This window comes from Zeugodacus cucurbitae, chromosome 5 (genome assembly GCF_028554725.1).
Source record: "Zeugodacus cucurbitae isolate PBARC_wt_2022May chromosome 5, idZeuCucr1.2, whole genome shotgun sequence".
Classification (NCBI taxonomy): domain Eukaryota; kingdom Metazoa; phylum Arthropoda; class Insecta; order Diptera; family Tephritidae; genus Zeugodacus; species Zeugodacus cucurbitae.
Window position 1 is genome coordinate 15673540 of NC_071670.1, and position 17694 is coordinate 15691233.

General features: G+C 36.8%; 3 protein-coding genes and 1 long non-coding RNA gene across 4 annotated transcripts; 2 read left to right on the top strand and 2 right to left on the bottom strand.

Moving 5' to 3' along the window:
• Positions 1-5255: 5255 nt before the first annotated feature.
• Positions 5256-5966, bottom strand: LOC128921891 (uncharacterized). Its single transcript, XR_008471210.1, has 2 exons — positions 5782-5966; positions 5256-5686 (listed from the first exon to the last, which is right to left on the bottom strand). It is a non-coding gene; the product is annotated as an uncharacterized LOC128921891 (long non-coding RNA).
• Positions 5967-7287: 1321 nt separating this feature from the next.
• On the top strand, positions 7288-9463 carry LOC105214626 (CAP-Gly domain-containing linker protein 1). Its single transcript, XM_011188151.3, has 2 exons — positions 7288-7495; positions 7547-9463. The coding sequence occupies exons 1-2, from the start codon at positions 7440-7442 to the stop codon at positions 9336-9338; spliced, it is 1848 nt and encodes a 615-aa protein (XP_011186453.1). The 5' UTR covers positions 7288-7439; the 3' UTR covers positions 9339-9463.
• Positions 9464-9624: 161 nt separating this feature from the next.
• LOC105214627 (protein SREK1IP1) lies at positions 9625-11128 on the bottom strand. The gene is made up of 2 exons (XM_011188152.3): positions 10846-11128; positions 9625-10788 (listed from the first exon to the last, which is right to left on the bottom strand). The coding sequence occupies exons 1-2, from the start codon at positions 10948-10950 to the stop codon at positions 10267-10269; spliced, it is 627 nt and encodes a 208-aa protein (XP_011186454.1). The 5' UTR covers positions 10951-11128; the 3' UTR covers positions 9625-10266.
• Positions 11129-11441: 313 nt separating this feature from the next.
• Positions 11442-16294, top strand: LOC105214628 (AP-3 complex subunit beta-2). The gene is made up of 6 exons (XM_011188153.3): positions 11442-11686; positions 11760-12530; positions 12822-13632; positions 13719-13939; positions 14006-15068; positions 15136-16294. Exons 2-6 carry the CDS (start codon positions 11799-11801, stop codon positions 15921-15923), a joined length of 3615 nt encoding a protein of 1204 aa, XP_011186455.2. The 5' UTR covers positions 11442-11686; positions 11760-11798; the 3' UTR covers positions 15924-16294.
• The last annotated feature ends 1400 nt before the right edge of the window (positions 16295-17694 follow it).

Consider the following 17694-nt stretch of genomic DNA (forward strand, 5'->3'; position numbering starts at 1 on the left):
CAGAACTTTGGAAAGGAACATAATTCAAATCGTCTAAAGGAATATGTATGTCATTTAATATGGTCCGAGTTCGACCTTCCCATCTCCCAAAATATGATTTCGTTCTCAATTCTGAAACAATCGTATTAGGCGGACAGATAGTATGAGTTGATCGTAAATTATGTGGAGATCTCGATGCAAATTTTAAAAAGAGGTAATATAGTATACTGAAATGCCGAGATAGGCGAAACCTTCAGTCCTCTATATAGTTACTAATGGTGATGGTATGATGATTGAACGAGTTTCTCCGTACATTTTTACTATACACGAGTGTATTGTTTGGCAAATAACAATGCCACCATTTAAAAAGAAGCTTTATCTAACTTTATAAAAAAGGGACATCATATTGATCGGAACAGGGATCGAATTCAGCTCCCGTGATCATCAGAGGTATTGATATAAGAAAAATAAGAAAATTGAAACTCGTAAAATATTAGGCATCGAGATCAAGCTAATTTGTGAACCTCGTGAACTCCACTGGTTTCAAAGCTTCTCTAGACCCAACAAACAATTGAACTCCATACAAGAAGTGACTCTCATAGAAACCAGCTTAAGAGCGACTTGAATTCATTTAAATGCACAGACCCGTATTCTGAGCCGATCAAACTCGTTTATGTGCAGTGGTGCTATAGTTGTGCGGTCTTGCAAGTTCCGCTCTGTGCAGTAAATCAAACACTTGTACTTATCTACTTATATGTTTCTTTTCGATGTTGTTGTTGTAGCAGTTTCTAACCCAGCTTGAACAATAAAGTATAAATTAGTTGTTATTGAACTAATGTAACGGGAGGCCCAAGAAGCAAGCGTGTGTTGCCCGAAGCGGAAGGAATTGTTAAATAGATGGAGTTAGTTAGGCATACAAAGAGGTGATTAGTGTCATTTGGAATTCATTGCATGTGGGAAATATGTATGTTTGTTAGGTACGTTGGGGTCTAGCATGGATAAGTAGGAGTTTAATCTACTACATTATCCAGAACAAAGTAGCGCGATAATTTCGCGAGGCAACTCTAGGTCGATGTCTGCAATGTGTGGTGATTTGACTCCAAGAGCGCCATTTACTGGGAGGGGGTCAATAAAGGTGTTAATAGTTCTTCCTCTGTCAATGGCGTTCAGTGCTTGTCTGAAGTCAGTCGCGTTTAAAGTCTGGTCGGTATAGAGCTGTATGTCGTCCAGGTATTTCATGAAAGTACTCTTGATGACATTTCGTTATGCTGCTTTACAGGAAACATCCTACCTCATTGTGTTGATGCTAGACCGAAGACATCAAGAGCCAACCTGTGACTGTCCACAGTGCGATATTCTGACAAGTCTGTAGCTTCTTTATAGGCGCTTTACTGCATCCACGCGACCATAACGGGGCGGCGTAGTTTATGACCGGTCGGCCGATTGTTTGCTAAATTTTTACCAACGGATCAACGGAGGATCTTGTTCGGCTCTCTTACTTGGTAACATCTAAAAATTTTGGAGTTTTTCACAGTCGGAATTTTAATCTATTAATATAATATACTTGTATCTTCTCGTCTCTCAGATTATAACAAGCCTCTTAAAACTCTTTACTGACTAGCAAGTCGTAAGACAGCGCTTCTGCTACAATCTCATCTTACACATGCGTGATTCTAAGCACAAACACATCGGACCCAAACAGATGTACAAAAAATTTCAAATATTTAAACTTAAATAAATTACTTACATACATACATACATACAAAAACAACTTACAAACATTCCAAGAAATATACAAACTACTAAAGACTAAAAATATCAACAAAATATAAAGCAGCAAAAATATAAAGCAGCAAAAATACAAACAAACCAAAATACATATAAAGAAAAATACATATGTATGTCTGTATGTATGTACTTTATCATCCAGCATGAGGAAATAGTCAGAGTAAATCTTTGCGATCGAAGGTCTCTCACAACAGTTTATTGACATAAATCATCTTAGAATGGCGCTTTAAGCGGAGTATAAACGTAAGCAGGCGGTGCACGCAGTCCCAAACAAAGCATACAAACAGCTGTACATTACACACACACATTCTCCTTTACATACAAACATATTACTTTAAATTATAAGAATATCAGTAAGCGCGAATGACCCTGAATACCAGCTGCCACAAGTGAGCGAGTCAAGCTTTTGGGACGAACACTGTGTAGTGGGGGCGCGCACCAACTCCAAACGCGCCATTTAAGCAACGCCGAATCAGCAGTGTGCCAACGTGGCAAAGTTGGAGTACACCAATTCTTGAGTCAACGAAAAATCATGATTTCATATTAAAAATAAATTTAAAAAGACTTCTTCAATACACATACATACATACATATGTACATTTATATGAATTAAATTTCCGTCTTCGTGTGTAGCTTCGCGTGTGTCCGAAATCTCATCAGCATTTGCCAAAGATTTGTGGTCACCGAAAAAACCGGGCAGCAGTCCAATTGTCTGCGACTCGCAGTCGTATGCACGTAGCACCCGGCGAGCAATGTACCCATTTGGCTGCCAACAATTGCATGTGCACGTATCTACAGCAATATATGTGCATATGTATGCGTATGTGTTATGGGCGCGAGTATTCATATTTATCTATCTAGCTACATGTGCGGCGTCAAGCAGTGAAAACGTGAAAAATGCCGGCACAAATCCCAATTGATGTGGCGCGGCTCCAAAGTACATTGTTGCTGCCGCGCAACGCTGCTGCGCGGCGATCGAGTTGATGACGACGACGACGACAACGACACGTTGTCCAACTAGCAGTCGTCTTGTAGATGGCGATGTGCTGTACTACACATATATGTATGTATATGTAACTGTGTATGAATGCCTTCAGTGCTCTTTTTGTGCAGCAACTTTTTGTTGTTGTTGTTACTGTGCATATTGCTGCACTGTCGGTGAGTCCAATGACGGTCAATAAACTCGCACAGTGCTTTCGTGAAACCGAGCTGTGAGCTTCATCGGAGGCATTCAAGTAGGTGTAGAGAGAATTGCAGTTATTGCAGATTGAACTTAATTGGCTGTAAATGTGTGGGTTGCATTCAATTGCAGTTAGTGCCCGGTAGGAAAATTTGAATCTTGAATTTTTTTCATTTTGGATTGAATAGGTGCCTAAACTAGGGGCATTAAAATAACTTTTAACAGAAGTTTGATTTTATTCAGATATTTCCTTAGTGAAAATAGTTAAAAATGAGCTGTCTCTACCATTCCCAAACAATCGGGTCTACATACATACATATGTAACCGAAAAACACCGGACTTCATATCGGGTTAAATATTGCCAATTCGGCTGCATTCCTCAAAATCATATGGGGAATATTTTCTGAATCTATAAAACTGCAATAATATGAAAATATGGAATGAGTCCATTTCTGGTTTCATTGTGAATATCTCAAAATCTTTCCGGACTCAAGCAATACTTTAATCTGGAACAAATATAAATTCAAAGTTTAAATTTTTCTCTTTTCCATTAATCTGGTCTTCATTGTAATTATAAATTTTCTCGTTTTCATAGTATCTCCAATTGGACAAATTTTAAGATACAGTTGAACTACCATAACTCGAACTACTATAACTCGAAGTCATCCATAACTCGTACTCTTGAATAGAAGTGTAGACAATAGAAGAATATCATATCAAATTGCCTTCCATAACTTCAAGTCTCTCTAACTCAAAGTTCTTTTTTTGTGAGTTATGTTGATTCAAGTTAGGGAATTTATTGTATTTTTGAGCAAGAATTTGCAAAAATTAGACGAAACGGGCACCCATCAACATTCAGAGTTTTAATTTTACATTAAGTTTCATATTACCAATCTTATGAGAGCCGTATACACACGAACTGTAGGCGAGCTTATAACCTATAGAATTTGGGGGGTGGTAGGATTAGACATGAGAGACATACTGATAGAAGTTATGTCCTATCTATTCGTAAACTTTTGACATTTTAGAAGTAAGAACATGAGTGAAAATATCGGAATTTATGTCACTAGTTTTTAACAATTCATTAGCTACCATCTCTTAATTTTTCCTACAGGGTATGCATGCATGTTTATGAATATGCTTACGTCCATACATTTGTGCTTAATTTGTATGGCAAACACATTGAATTGATTACTTAATATTCATTAGAAAGTCGTTAAACGTACAAAATAATAATTGAGAAGCCTAGATAATTGGATTATAATTAAAACCCTGCCGCTCTTTGAGCTGCAAATGATATGACAATCTTTAAGTAATTGAGTAAATGAAATTTGTGGTCGTATTTTTAAAACGTTCTTTAGCGATTTAAGCCCATCACTAACTAAGTTTCCAGCTTAAGCGTTGAGGATTTAACGACTGAAAACTACAGTTCTCTGTTGAATAAGAATTATATATAAGTTAGATACTTAAGGGGGCGGTTGTTGATGATTATATAGACCCTTCTTGGAGGAATAGAGCATATTAATTGTTATCAACGTTATTCTAACGGTAAGAACAAGAAACGAACCACTTCGACGGGGTTAGATGGTTGTAGGAAGAAGGATGTTAGATAAGTAAGGTTCATTGGCCGTGCAAAGAGATGGTTAGTATCAAACGGGTATTGCTTACACGCAGGACATGTGTTTAGTCTAGTCTAAGTATCCAGACTAGATCCAAACATACTACATATCCAGAACAAAGTTGTGCAAGGGTCACCATTGTTTTCCGAAGCAACTCGAATTCTTTCCCTGCTAGAAGTGTTGGTTTAACCCCAGGGGGACCATTTAAGGGAATGGAGTCTAAGATGGTGTTAATGGCTCAAATGTGATTGGTTTATAAAGACCTACTAAAAATGATGTCGTCGAGGTATTTTAAAATCTAAATTTTGATGTTTTTGATGCCTGAACCGGCAAGCTTAAATCAATTGTCATCGAAGTCATCTAACGGAAGGACCACGAAAAAAGCTGTTTCGACATAACCCCACTCATTTTGATGTTCTTAGGCGGCGGTTCTGCTCCAAAAAAAATGACTTTAGGGATCATTTCAAAGAAACAGAAACTACTTGGAGAGAAGTTAATTGTGCTTCTTAGGTCGTTGTGAAGGAGGTTTTCAAGGGGCATCCATTGCGGCGTGCAGTGTTCGAACTGGTCGTAAGTAGCCTAGGAATAGAAAAATATTTTAATGATACACTACACTCTTAACTTTTTACCTTTTTTTGTTAAAACTTAAACGTTTCTATTTATTTGTTTGTTTAACAAAAACAAATTAGTAAAAACGAACATTTTGTATTTGACACTTCTATTTAGGACTCAATCATATACATAATTGATTGTTTACTTTACAAGAGTAACATCCCTGCCAAATTGACTGTGGCGTACGTGCCTTGTAATATTTACATCATTTTTAATTACGATAACAAATAATATTTGCCTATATATGTATTTATAAACACTTGTATTCACAGTGAGTGCTTCGTACGCGTGATTTACACTTACATACATATGAACATATGTAAATTAATACGCTGATAAGCCAAAATCAATGCGTGATGAGCATGTCCAACTGCGCCCAAGATAGCCACCCACCAAAAGTCACGCGTCATAGAGCAGCCACCGAATTGTTGTCAAATTTATAAACGTCAGAGGAGCGATAAGCACGGAAGAAGATGATGATAAAATACAAGCAAACGCGTGTTAGGCTCTAAAAGGTCAGACGAAACATAAAACAACAATAAATGTAACAAGTGGATGAAAATTGCGCCGCTAAAATTTAGTGCGTTTGTTATTCTTAATTACAATATTATAAAGCGGCAAACGTGCCTTGTAAAACGTCGTCCAGACATAACACCTTACCAAAAATACTTTTCTTCAAATACATTTATGTATTATTTACAAGTGACTAAAGTAATATGTACGCAATGATAACAACAACACATACACACACCTGTAAACAATTAAGATAAATAAAAAGCAACATGTAAGTTGTTGTTTTACCGGTCCCAAGCATTTGGCAGCAGCAGAACGTTTGTATGTATACAAACTGCCCTCAATAATAGCAGAAGCAAAATTGAGATAAAAATGGTACTGAAAACAAAACGAGTAGCAAATAAATAAAAAGCATACAGCGAATATAATTATGAAAACAAAAACAAAAATATGCAACGGACATACATATCAACAAAACAAGCGGAACCTGCCATCATATCAACAATTGTTCTCATACATTCATTTGGCGTGTGAGTGATAGACATTTGTTTACCACGAAACAAGAGTCGGAAAGCCAACTCCAAAAAACTAATCTCCTGCTTTTTTTATTATAGTTCGTACCTTTCGAATTTGTAAACATACAATTCATGAGCCATTGAGCCGTAAGCAGACGGGCTACGTGCCTGGTTTGGAGGTCAACCACTGGGTAATAATAATAAGTCGCAGTGCCGCCGCTTATCACTAGCATGGGAGCAATATTTTAGCATAGAGAGTGAACTTATTAATAGCAAATAATAAAATCCTCTTTTATGTGCTTGTTTTTAAATATTTAACGAAAAATAGCGTTAATCTTTTGAAGTTTTGCTATCAATATACATATGTATGTATGTATTTAAAATGCCTATTAATATGTCTGATTAAGAGGACTAATAAAATATGCTAAACATGCTATTAACTCAACTAAGAAATATGAATTGGTCATACATATAAGAAAACGAAAATTAAATAGTCTCGTTGACAAAAGTTCTTTTCCCAGCAACGGGAACTGAGAGTTGAACTCTATCCCAACCTTAGTTACAGAATATACATGATTATACCGAAGTGAGTGCCAGGAGCTTATGTTGTTGTTGTTTCTTGGAGATCGGACTTGCAGACTTAACTCAATACCGCATAGTTTGTTTTAATGTTCCCACACATTGAAAAATTGTTCCACAGGTAGTCGGGTCTACGTAACTGGAAGAAGCAGGATTTTTACCGGTCAAGAATCTGCAATTAGATCGGAGAATGTCTTCTACAACTAAAATAAAAACAATAAGCTACAGAGGGAGATCGTCTGGACTTCGCGAATTCTGTCGGACACACCCTGAAAACGTTAAGTCCTTAAATCGAATCCAGATTGTGGTCTAACTTGCACAAGATCGGGTTTTGATTGACCTAGAAACATCTTCTCCTTGCAATTGAAAGAATAGAGAGTTAGGTTCCTTATTGCATGAAGACTGCATGAAGAGCGGTAATATTATTAAAATTTGAAATATTTAAATTTGAATTCCTCTTTCTGGCAACTTTAACACTTTTATTATCAGCTGGTAGCTGCTAAAACAGCTGTTCGTTTGTTTATGAATCAAAAAGTTATTTGGCAGTAAATTTTTCATTCTGAACTTTTTGTATTTGGAAATTTTTCGTATTTAATAAATATTTGTTGTTTTGTTTTTAAATTGGTAGTTTTCTGAACAAAATATGCTTTAAAAATGGATTTCTCTTTGGACGCGAACACAGATGAGGATTTTTTTGGATCGCTTAAACGGTAAGACAATTCAATACTATGGTGCAAATAATAACCCTCTCTTTGTCTTAGACAAAACACAAATTTGGACAATCTTTTTGGACTCGAAACACAGCACAATCTAGGCAATGATGATCAAGACACACTCAAGTACCAACCCGTTAAACAGACTCCAACTAATTTAATTGAGAAAAAGCCCACCTCAAGTCCTAGCACAACGGTGCAAGCTTGGCAAACTATTTTAGCAAAAGTAGCACAAGCTTATAAGGAGGGCGTTGCTATGGGCAAAGTAGGTGTGGCATTATTGAAAAGTGTTGAAAATGAGTATAGAATTATCATCTATAAGGCCAAGTTGAATGTGCTTACCACATGTTCATTGCGTACTGAAACGGTACAAATTCATCGCCACAATAACTATTTACAATTCTATGATGATGATTTATGTTGTTGGAGTGTTTATTTTGACGCCAGTGCTAACACCGAAGAATTTGTAGCGAAATTGATTGAAGTGAATATAAAAATTGGGGAAGATGTTAATAAAGAACGCAAAGAATTTATACCAGAAACAGAACCAGCGCAACTTACTACAGAAGATGTGCTCTCAAATAACCAACTATTTTTAAAAAGCTTAGAAAAACCACCAATTGCGCCTGCTAAGCCTACAAAGACAACACTAATAACACGTATGGCCAAAATGGGACAGCAGTTACCGAAAATGGAACTACCGGCACATGTGCAAAGCAGTGGCGAAGTCACCGACTCGTCAGATACTGAGACTATAAGCACACCAATGACGACGCCACGTCACATACAGAACTCAACACCGCGTAGCAGTAATAGAGCACTGGCTACGACACAGGCCATACCAATTAGCCAAATAAATCACTATCCACTCCACTCCAATTTAAACTCCGGCTTCGAGTCTCAGTTCATGCAAATGATGATGACCGAAAATCGTACACAAAGCTCGGAGCTACGTATGAATATCAACAGATTGGAGGGTAAAGTTGAAAAGGTGCTTGACAAAATCGATTTATTACACACTAGCTCCAGTCACAAACTGAATAAAGAGGACGAGATTTTGTTGCTGGAAGAAAAGGTGTTAGAGCTTAAGAAGGAGAACAGAAAACTGCGACAAACAATTGAAGAGAGAAGCGAAATTGCGCCACATACAACATGTCAACAAATTATGCGTATGTACAGCACCGAACTGGCGGAAGTCAAACTGGCCAATGTCGATAGCCTCGAAAAGCTTGTAGGTGATCTACTGAAACAACGTACTGCGCTGCACGAAAAATTAGAAGAGTGGGATAAAGAACTTACCGAAAAAAGTTTACAATTAAAAACGCATCAAATACGCTTAAATGATGATCAAGATATGTTAGCAAACACCATTGCAAGTAAACATCAGCTCGAAGAGGAGCTGAAAACCATGCAACAACGTTTGGAGGAAAGTGAAAATAACGAAAGCGAGTTGCGACAACAACTGGCCCTAAGCAACAAGGAAATTCTTGCACAAAGGCAATTAAGCGAGGAGTGTAAACAAAGAGAAGCACAAGTAAACAACTCACTACTGGAATTGCAAACACAAAATGCAACTGTGCAAAAGAAGTTAGAGGAGATGGAAAAAATGGACTTGGAAAATCAACGCCACAATGCAGCAACGGCTTTGCGCCATGACAGCGAACTAACCGTTGAACAGCAAATCGAAACAGTATTAAAAAAGACAATGAACAATTTATATGCAAGCTTAGCGGCAAAACTCGAAACTATTGTGCCAATGCAAAAGCATGCGGTTATAGCAATAGTTGGCAAAACTATACGCGAGGAAACGCTCCGGGCAATGGATGAGTTAGAAGAATAGCTTATCATTTGAGAGTGTCACTATGTTAATGTGTCGTTGGCAAATGTTCAAACAGTGCAAATTTTTAAATGCACTTTAAATTAACGTTATTACGTATTAATAAAGTATGAACTTATGTTATGGGATGTGAAATAGTTCTATAATTAACGTCTTCAAATTTACAAGAATATTAAATATTAAAATCATTTTTTAACTGCACAACTGCACTGGTGTTGATTCTACAATGCTTTAGTTTTCAAATCACTTCAAATACTTGCGCATAAGCACAAAAAATACACTTAGTGGCTTTGAATTTTTATATATACGTATATTTGTTCTCCTTCGGTCATTTATACGAACAACTCATTGATTAACTATAGTATAAACTGAATGTTATCTTTCTTGCTTCCTCACTAGTATTTACACATTAAGGCTTTACAGAAGTTCAACAATCAATAATTATACATATGTATGTAGTACGCTGATGTGTAATGAAATTAAGCTATATTCTTTATGATTTTCACTGAGAAATATAATTTAACTAATCATATACATATTTAATTATTCATATTTATTGTATATGAGTATACGTATGTATGAGTAATCTTCATATACAGTCCACTTTAAGTTAAAAAAAAAAAAGTTTACTGGTCATAATTGTTATTTTTAAATAAGTTTCAATGTAATATTTAACTATTACTAGTAGTGGGCAGTGGTCGATCTATAAGCTAGATGTAAGTGTGATTACAGCGTGTATGAGATTATGCCTAAATTAGCCAATTACAACAAAATCACTTTTAAAATTATTAAACGGAATTCAACTTTTAAAACTATTATATGTATGTATGTAAGCTAGTATGTACTTTATGTATATTTGTAACCCGCTGGCACCACTTTAACCAGCTAAAGCAACTAATTGCAAAATCTCAGTTTAGCACACAACCTTTTTTTAATCAGAACTAGTTTCGTCCTCTTCACTACTGGAAGGTCGTGCGGAAGCTCGATGCCGTTTACGCTTCACACGCGTTTTCTTGGGACGCATAGCTTGTGATTCGGCTTTGCGCTTGTACTTGCCCTGTTTCTTTTTCTTACGGCCGTACTCATCATCACTGCTTGTCGGCGAATCTTCATTGTCACTCGAATCCGACTCGGTCTCTGATTCTTCACTACTGGAATCTGAACTGCTGCTACTATCGCTGCTGCCACTGGATGATGATGTTTCTTTGTGTTTTTTATGCTTCTTACTTTTTACGCTCTTCTTACTCTTTTTGCGCTTTTTGGAGGATGTTGATTTTTTAGATTTCTTTGATTTAGATTTTTTATGTTTTTTCTCGTTTTTTGCTTTTAGTAGTTCAGCTTCTTTTTCTTTTAATTCCTTCATACGAAGTTCTGTCAACGGTGTAAGATAATCCAGTTCGGAATCCGAGCTGGTGCTTGAAACATCAAGTACAATTTCTTTATTGGGGTCAACCTGAAAAATTTATATAACTTTTAAATTGAAGCACTTTAGTTTAAATATTAATAATACTTTCAAAAAGTTGCGGCATTGATAAGTCAGATGTCCTGCATAGCCACATTTTTTGCAGGCCGCACGTATAGTCTCTTTGTTGGGATTCGTCAGAGGGAAGCTCATTTTGTTTCGGTGGTCACTTGTTAATTGTTCCAATTGCTAATGTATTGCTTCGGCGTCGAGAAGTTTATTTTGCGGCTTTAAACTTTTTATTTTGACAATTTTCCACTTAACCTTAATTTTCTTGCCAGGTAAACAACAAATTTTCGCACCGCACAATAAAAAAAAGAAAACAAAGTCATGAGAAAAATCAATCGGTATTGTATTGAAAGTAATCGATGTAGTGTAACACCTCTGGAGTTATTTGCAGGTGATAATCAAATTAAAAGAATTATAAATATATGAAAAAATAGTTTTTTTTTCAACACTTACCTTTTATTGCTTTTATTTAGAAATAAATAGTGACACATTTTTTTAGAAAATTGCTTTTTATGCATTTTATATGCTATTTCAGCATGAAAACAAAGAATTCTAATGTTATCGAATTTCATATTCAAAATAATCGTTTTGTTATTATGATTTTATTTTTGTTTTCCAACACTAACACTTTCTTTACGGGTGACAGCGTATAACAAACGTCATCAAATTTTGCAGTGAAAGAAAAGTGCAATAGTGTAAAATTGTTGAGATTCCGCTAATTTTAATAGAATTGACACCTTGAAATTATATTCAAAAGTTGAAAAGTGTATTTGCGAACAAATGTTATGCTGCGAAACAGCAAGTTGAACGAAAACAACATTTTTCTTAGAGTTTTACTATAGTTTCACACCTACACCCTATTCAAACAGATTGACACAAGGTAAGCACACAAACAACTATACACAGCACACTGTGAACAAAGCAAAATCATTGATATATGTAAACTTTTGCAGTTTTCTTTAGTGAAGTTTTCCAACGCCGCAGCGCTGTGAATGATCTCTTCAGCCTCACCAGTTGGTCTGTTCGGAAGCGCTTACAACAGCCGTAGAAGCAGCAGTAGTAGTAACAGCACTATGCAGCAACAATCCAGCGCCTCCGGCAGTAGCCCATTTGCGGCATACAACTCCTCTTCCACTAGTCCACAGATGGGACTTGATGTTGAATTTGGTGCTGACCCAGCAAGTGGTGCATTCTTTCAATCGGAAGGACGCAAACATGACGATCTTAAACAAATGTTGGATAGCAACAAAGATGGACTTAAGCTAGAAGCTATGAAACGCATCATTGGTATGATAGCGCGTGGGCGTGATGCAAGTGATTTATTTCCGGCTGTAGTAAAAAATGTGGTTTCGAAAAATATTGAAGTGAAGAAACTGGTCTACGTTTACCTAGTGCGCTATGCCGAAGAACAACAAGATTTAGCACTGCTCTCTATATCAACATTCCAACGTGCGCTAAAAGATCCCAACCAGTTAATACGCGCATCCGCTTTGCGTGTATTATCGTCCATACGCGTAGGCATGATTGTGCCCATTGTTATGCTGGCAATACGTGACAGTGCTATGGACATGAGTCCATATGTGCGTAAGACTGCAGCGCATGCTATACCAAAACTATATTCATTAGATGCAGAACAGAAAGAAGAATTGGTAACAGTAATTGAAAAGCTACTCTCAGATCGCACAACACTAGTCGTGGGCTCTGCTGTGATGGCTTTCGATGAGGTGAGTAAGATATTGAAATTTTTTATTATATAAATTATTAATTTTAAATAAAATTTTATCGTTTGGTTTGAGAATACTTCATTTATTTTTTTGTGGATTATAAGCATAAGTTATGGTTATAGTTATGATTATGGCACCACTAAATTAACCTTTATAAAGTGGAATGCTGGTTCAAGAGTTTTTAAATATTTTTTTATTTTGGTTTTAAGAATACTTTAATTATTTTTTGTTGGATTATATGAATATTTTTTTGTGTGCTGTATTTTATTACAAACTCTTTTATTTTGCTAGGTTTGTCCGGAACGTGTTGACCTCATACACAAAAACTACCGCAAACTTTGTAACCTGCTCGTCGATGTTGATGAGTGGGGTCAGGTGATCATAATCAACATGCTCACACGCTATGCACGCACTCAATTCGTCGATCCCAATGCAGATGAAGCCGCCGAAGACGAACTGAAGCAGAAAGAGGATGGTAATGAAAATTTCTATGAAGAAACATCCAGTGGCGATTCCTCCGACGAGAGTAGTAAGGCGAAGCGTGAAAAAAACAAACGAAAATCTAAAACTGACACGCCAAAACAACGCACGTACTCATCATCTTCATCATACCATGTAGATTTGGATCATCGTCTACTCTTGCGTCAAACCAAACCGCTGCTACAATCGCGTAATGCTTCGGTGGTGATGGCTGTAGCACAATTGTACCATCATGTAGCGCCACGCAACGAAGTGCCACTAATTGCGAAAGCACTAATACGCCTGCTACGCTCACATAAAGAGGTGCAGAGTGTTGTGCTGACCTGCATTGCCTCGATGTCAACAAAGCGCAAAGCAATTTTTGAGCCGCACATCAAATCGTTCTTTGTGCGCACGAGCGATCCAACGCACATCAAGCTACTCAAATTGGATATTTTGACAAATTTGGCATCGGCAACAACTATTGCGCTGATTTTGCGCGAATTCCAAACATACATTTCCAGTAATGATCGTTCATTCGTAGCGGCCACAATACAAGCGATTGGACGTTGTGCGGCGTCCATAAAAGAAGTGACTGAAACCTGTCTCAGTGGTTTGGTGCATTTACTGTCCAACCGCGATGGTGCGTGAAAAAAATTGTTGAAATTTACAAAAAAAAAAAAAATAATAATTAAATGATAACGTGTTGTTGTTGTTTTGTTTATTTAGAACACGTCGTCGCAGAGAGTGTGATCGTCATTAAGAACTTACTGCAGTCGAAATCTGCAGAGCATTATGAAATCATCTCGCAGATGGCGAAATTAATTGATTACATCACCATACCGGCAGCGCGTGCCTCCATTTTATGGCTTATTGGCGAATATAATGAGAAAGTGCCGAAGATCGCGCCCGATGTACTGCGCAAAATGGCCAAAACCTTTGTGGATGAGGTAAGTTAAATTCATTTCTACAATAGAAGCTTATACTAATAATATCTTTTCCATTTTACCCTGCAGGAGGATGTTGTTAAACTGCAAATTCTCAATCTCGGCGTCAAACTGTTTCTCACCAATCCCGAGCAGACGTCACTACTCAGCCAGTATGTTTTCACTTTGGCGCGCTATGATGCCAATTACGATGTGCGCGATCGCGCACGTTTCCTACGCCAATTCATATTCCCAGCCAATGGCCGTACTAGCGTGCTCTCCGACAATGCGCGTAAAATCTTTCTCTCCTCGAAACCGAAACCCGCGTTAGAGAGTAAATACTGTGAGCGTGATCACTACCAATTGGGCTCACTCTCACACTATCTGAATATGCGCGCCACTGGCTACACAGATTTGCCAGCATTTCCTACTGAAGCACCCGATACTACGGTGCGCAACATTGAAGGCTATATGCAAGAAACTACCGCTAGCGCTGCAAACGCCACTGGCAGCGCTGCGGCACGTACACCACAGAAGCAAAGCAAGAAAAATGCGCAAACAAGTAACGATAAGAGTTTCTTCTCCGAATCCGAGAAATCTTCCGCCTACTCCGAGTCGGGCTCGGGTAGCAGTTCCTCCACGTCGTCAACATCAAGTGATGGCGAATCATCGGAATCGGAAACGGAGCATGTAAATGACGTGGCTGCTGTGAAAATTAAGAAAACGTCGAAACCGTCGGACGCCAAGTCGTCTGCCGCAACTGTGCTGGTAAACGCGTCGTCCAGCAATGGCAACAACAATGCGCAACACTTAAATGCCAACAACAACGGTAGTAATGACAGCGAAGGCACTTCGGATAGCGCATCCTCTTCGTATGGCTCCTCCGAAAGCAGCAGCGATAGCGATACGAACACTGCGGATGGCAGCGAGAGCAGTGAATCGGAGACGGAGAGCGAAAAGCAACGCAAGTTCCAGCGTGTCAAAGAGAAAGCTAAGGAAACAAAGGCAAAAGAAAAGGTCAAGACAGCGCCTGTGGCTGAGCCGGCTACCGCAGCGCCAGCGAAAAGCAATCTGGACTTGTTGCTAGATTTGGATGACATACCGCCCGTTGGACCCGTGATGACACCCTCACTCGGCGGTTTCCTAACACCCGGTACATTTCTACCACTTCTTTTAATTATATTTTTTTTATAAACAATTTGTTTTCTTTCTCGCTGTAGCAACCCCGCTAGGCGGTGCCGTTGGTCTGTTACCCGTCAGCGCTGCCAATCGCATCGAATTGGTCGGTCCCTCACACATCGAATTCAAGCACCGCGAATTGTTGAACAAACTCTCCGGTCATGGTTTGCAAGTGAGTTATCGCTTCACACGCGCACCACACCTATACTCCGCCGCTATGGTTTCAATCGAGCTACAATTTGTCAATCTAACCAACGATGAGATCACCAATATACAACTGAGTCAGCAAACGTTGCCTCATGGCATGCAGCTGAATGAATTTGCGCCCTTGCAATGTCTACAGCCACAACAAATGGGCACCAGCGTGCTCGGCATTGACTTCAATGACTCCACACATGCTGTAGAACTGGAGATCTCGACTAGCGCGGGCAAGTCGCGTGTCACGCTCAAGCCGCCGGTGGGCGAATTGGTGCGTTCGGTGCAAATCGGCGAGGCATACTTCAAGGAGGAGCGCACCAAATTGCGCGGCATGAACGAGCATCAGAGTCGCTTGCAATTGCAGCGTGAGGCGGTTGATGTGGCCGCATTGAAGCAGCGCATATTCGAGTGTATCAATGTGGCGCATCTGCCGGCAGGCGATGGCAACAAGGATGTGCTCTACTTTGTGGGACAAACTATGAATTCGAAAAGTCTGGTGTTGATTACTTTGGACTGGCAGTCGGCGGAGGGCGCACAGCTGACATTGGTGGTGAATTGTGAGAAAATGGTGATCGGCTCGATGGTCTTGAATGAGTTGCGCAATGCGCTCAGTTTGGCTTTTCAATGTTAAATCAATGTTTGGATCGCAGTGAAGTGCATAAGAAGTTGTACTTTTTTTCTAATTATATTTTAAGCAAAAGTTGTATGAACAAATTTATTGAATAACAGTATATGAAGTACATTTATGACAAGTAAAATATGTATGCGTTATAAGCGAATGATTAAAGTTGCCAGATTGGCCAAAGTAATGCTAAAACACAGTTTTCGGCTTGAAATTATCAACGAAATTGCTGAGCAAAGTGCGTATTTGAATAATATAATGAAAAAATATAAAAAAAAATTGCTTTTCCCATGAAAAGTACGTTCTGAAAATTGCAACTTCGAATAAAATTAACTGTTTCATAAAAACTGAACTACAAATACATAAAAACTGAAATTATAGCTGTTAATCTGTTGTTTATAAGGTAAAAATTGAAAACTGAAGAGACAAATGTTGTTGTATTGCAATCAAGTTAACGTGTATTGAATTTTAAAGCAGCTTTTCCCTATATTTTTTTTTAGTAATTTAAATTTTTTTTTTCATTTAAATAGTTTTTTATGAATTTAATATTTTTTTATTAATTATTTTTTTATTGATTTACATTTTTTTATTAATTATTATTTTTTATTAATTATTTTTTATTAATTTTTTTTTCTTAATTATTTTTTTTATTAATTATTATTTTTTATTAATTATTTTTTTTATTACTTATTTTTTTGATTAATTATTTTTTTTATTAATTTTTTTTTTATTAATTATTTTTTTTATTAATTATTTTTTTCTATTAATTATTTTTTTTTATTGATTTAAATTTTTTTAATTATTTTTTTTATTCATTAAATTTTTCCTATGGTTTTCTAGAATTATAACTGAAACTAAGCACAACCGAGATACAGTAAATAGCCAATTTAAAAAGTTGTCCATATACATACTCTCTTTTATTGAATTCAAACGGTAAATTTCATATTGCATATTTGACTGCAATGGTCTTGCGAAAAGATGAGAGAAGTCGCAATTTGAAAATGTCTAATTTATAATTTTTTATTTTAATTTTTTTTTTTAATTTTTTTTTTTAATTTTTTTTTACAAATTTCCCTTTTTTCTACTACAACAACAAAAGTAATTTTTAACTCTAGTATAGACAACACTAAAACTACTTAAAAATTAGCTTTATTATTCATTTCATTTTATTCTACTCATAAGCCTAAATAGTGTTCCAATTTATTTTATAGCAGTTTAATTTACTGTCATGTAAGCAAACATTTTTATTCACTTTTCAACGCAGAAATAATAAAATAATATTCAATTAAATTCAAAATTATTTTGTGAAAAAGTGTTCCAATTTATTTTATACCAGTTTTATTATTTATAAATTGTTCCAGTTTTTTACACCAGTTTTCTCTTTAATAAAAGCAACCAATTTAATTTCCTGTGAGCGATGCATAACAGACCAAAGTAATTGAATATGCTGAAAGTTTGCTAGTAATGAAACTGGTCGAAAAGTTTTGCGTGTAAAAATATGTAAAATGTGCAAAATTTGGATATTTTCTAAAATAAACAAGTGTTTATTTATATAAGTTTACTCTTTGATAAAAAAAGTTCCAATTTATTTTATACCGGTTTTGTCTTGATAAAAAAAATTAAAATTTCGTTTATACCACTTTAATTTACTGTGAGATATGCATTACAGGCCAGGATACTAATTTGAAAATGTTGAAAGTTTGCTATAGCAAAAAAGTGATCGAATAGTTTGCTGCTGAAAATAAGTAAAATATGCGAAAGTGATGTTCTTGTAAAATAA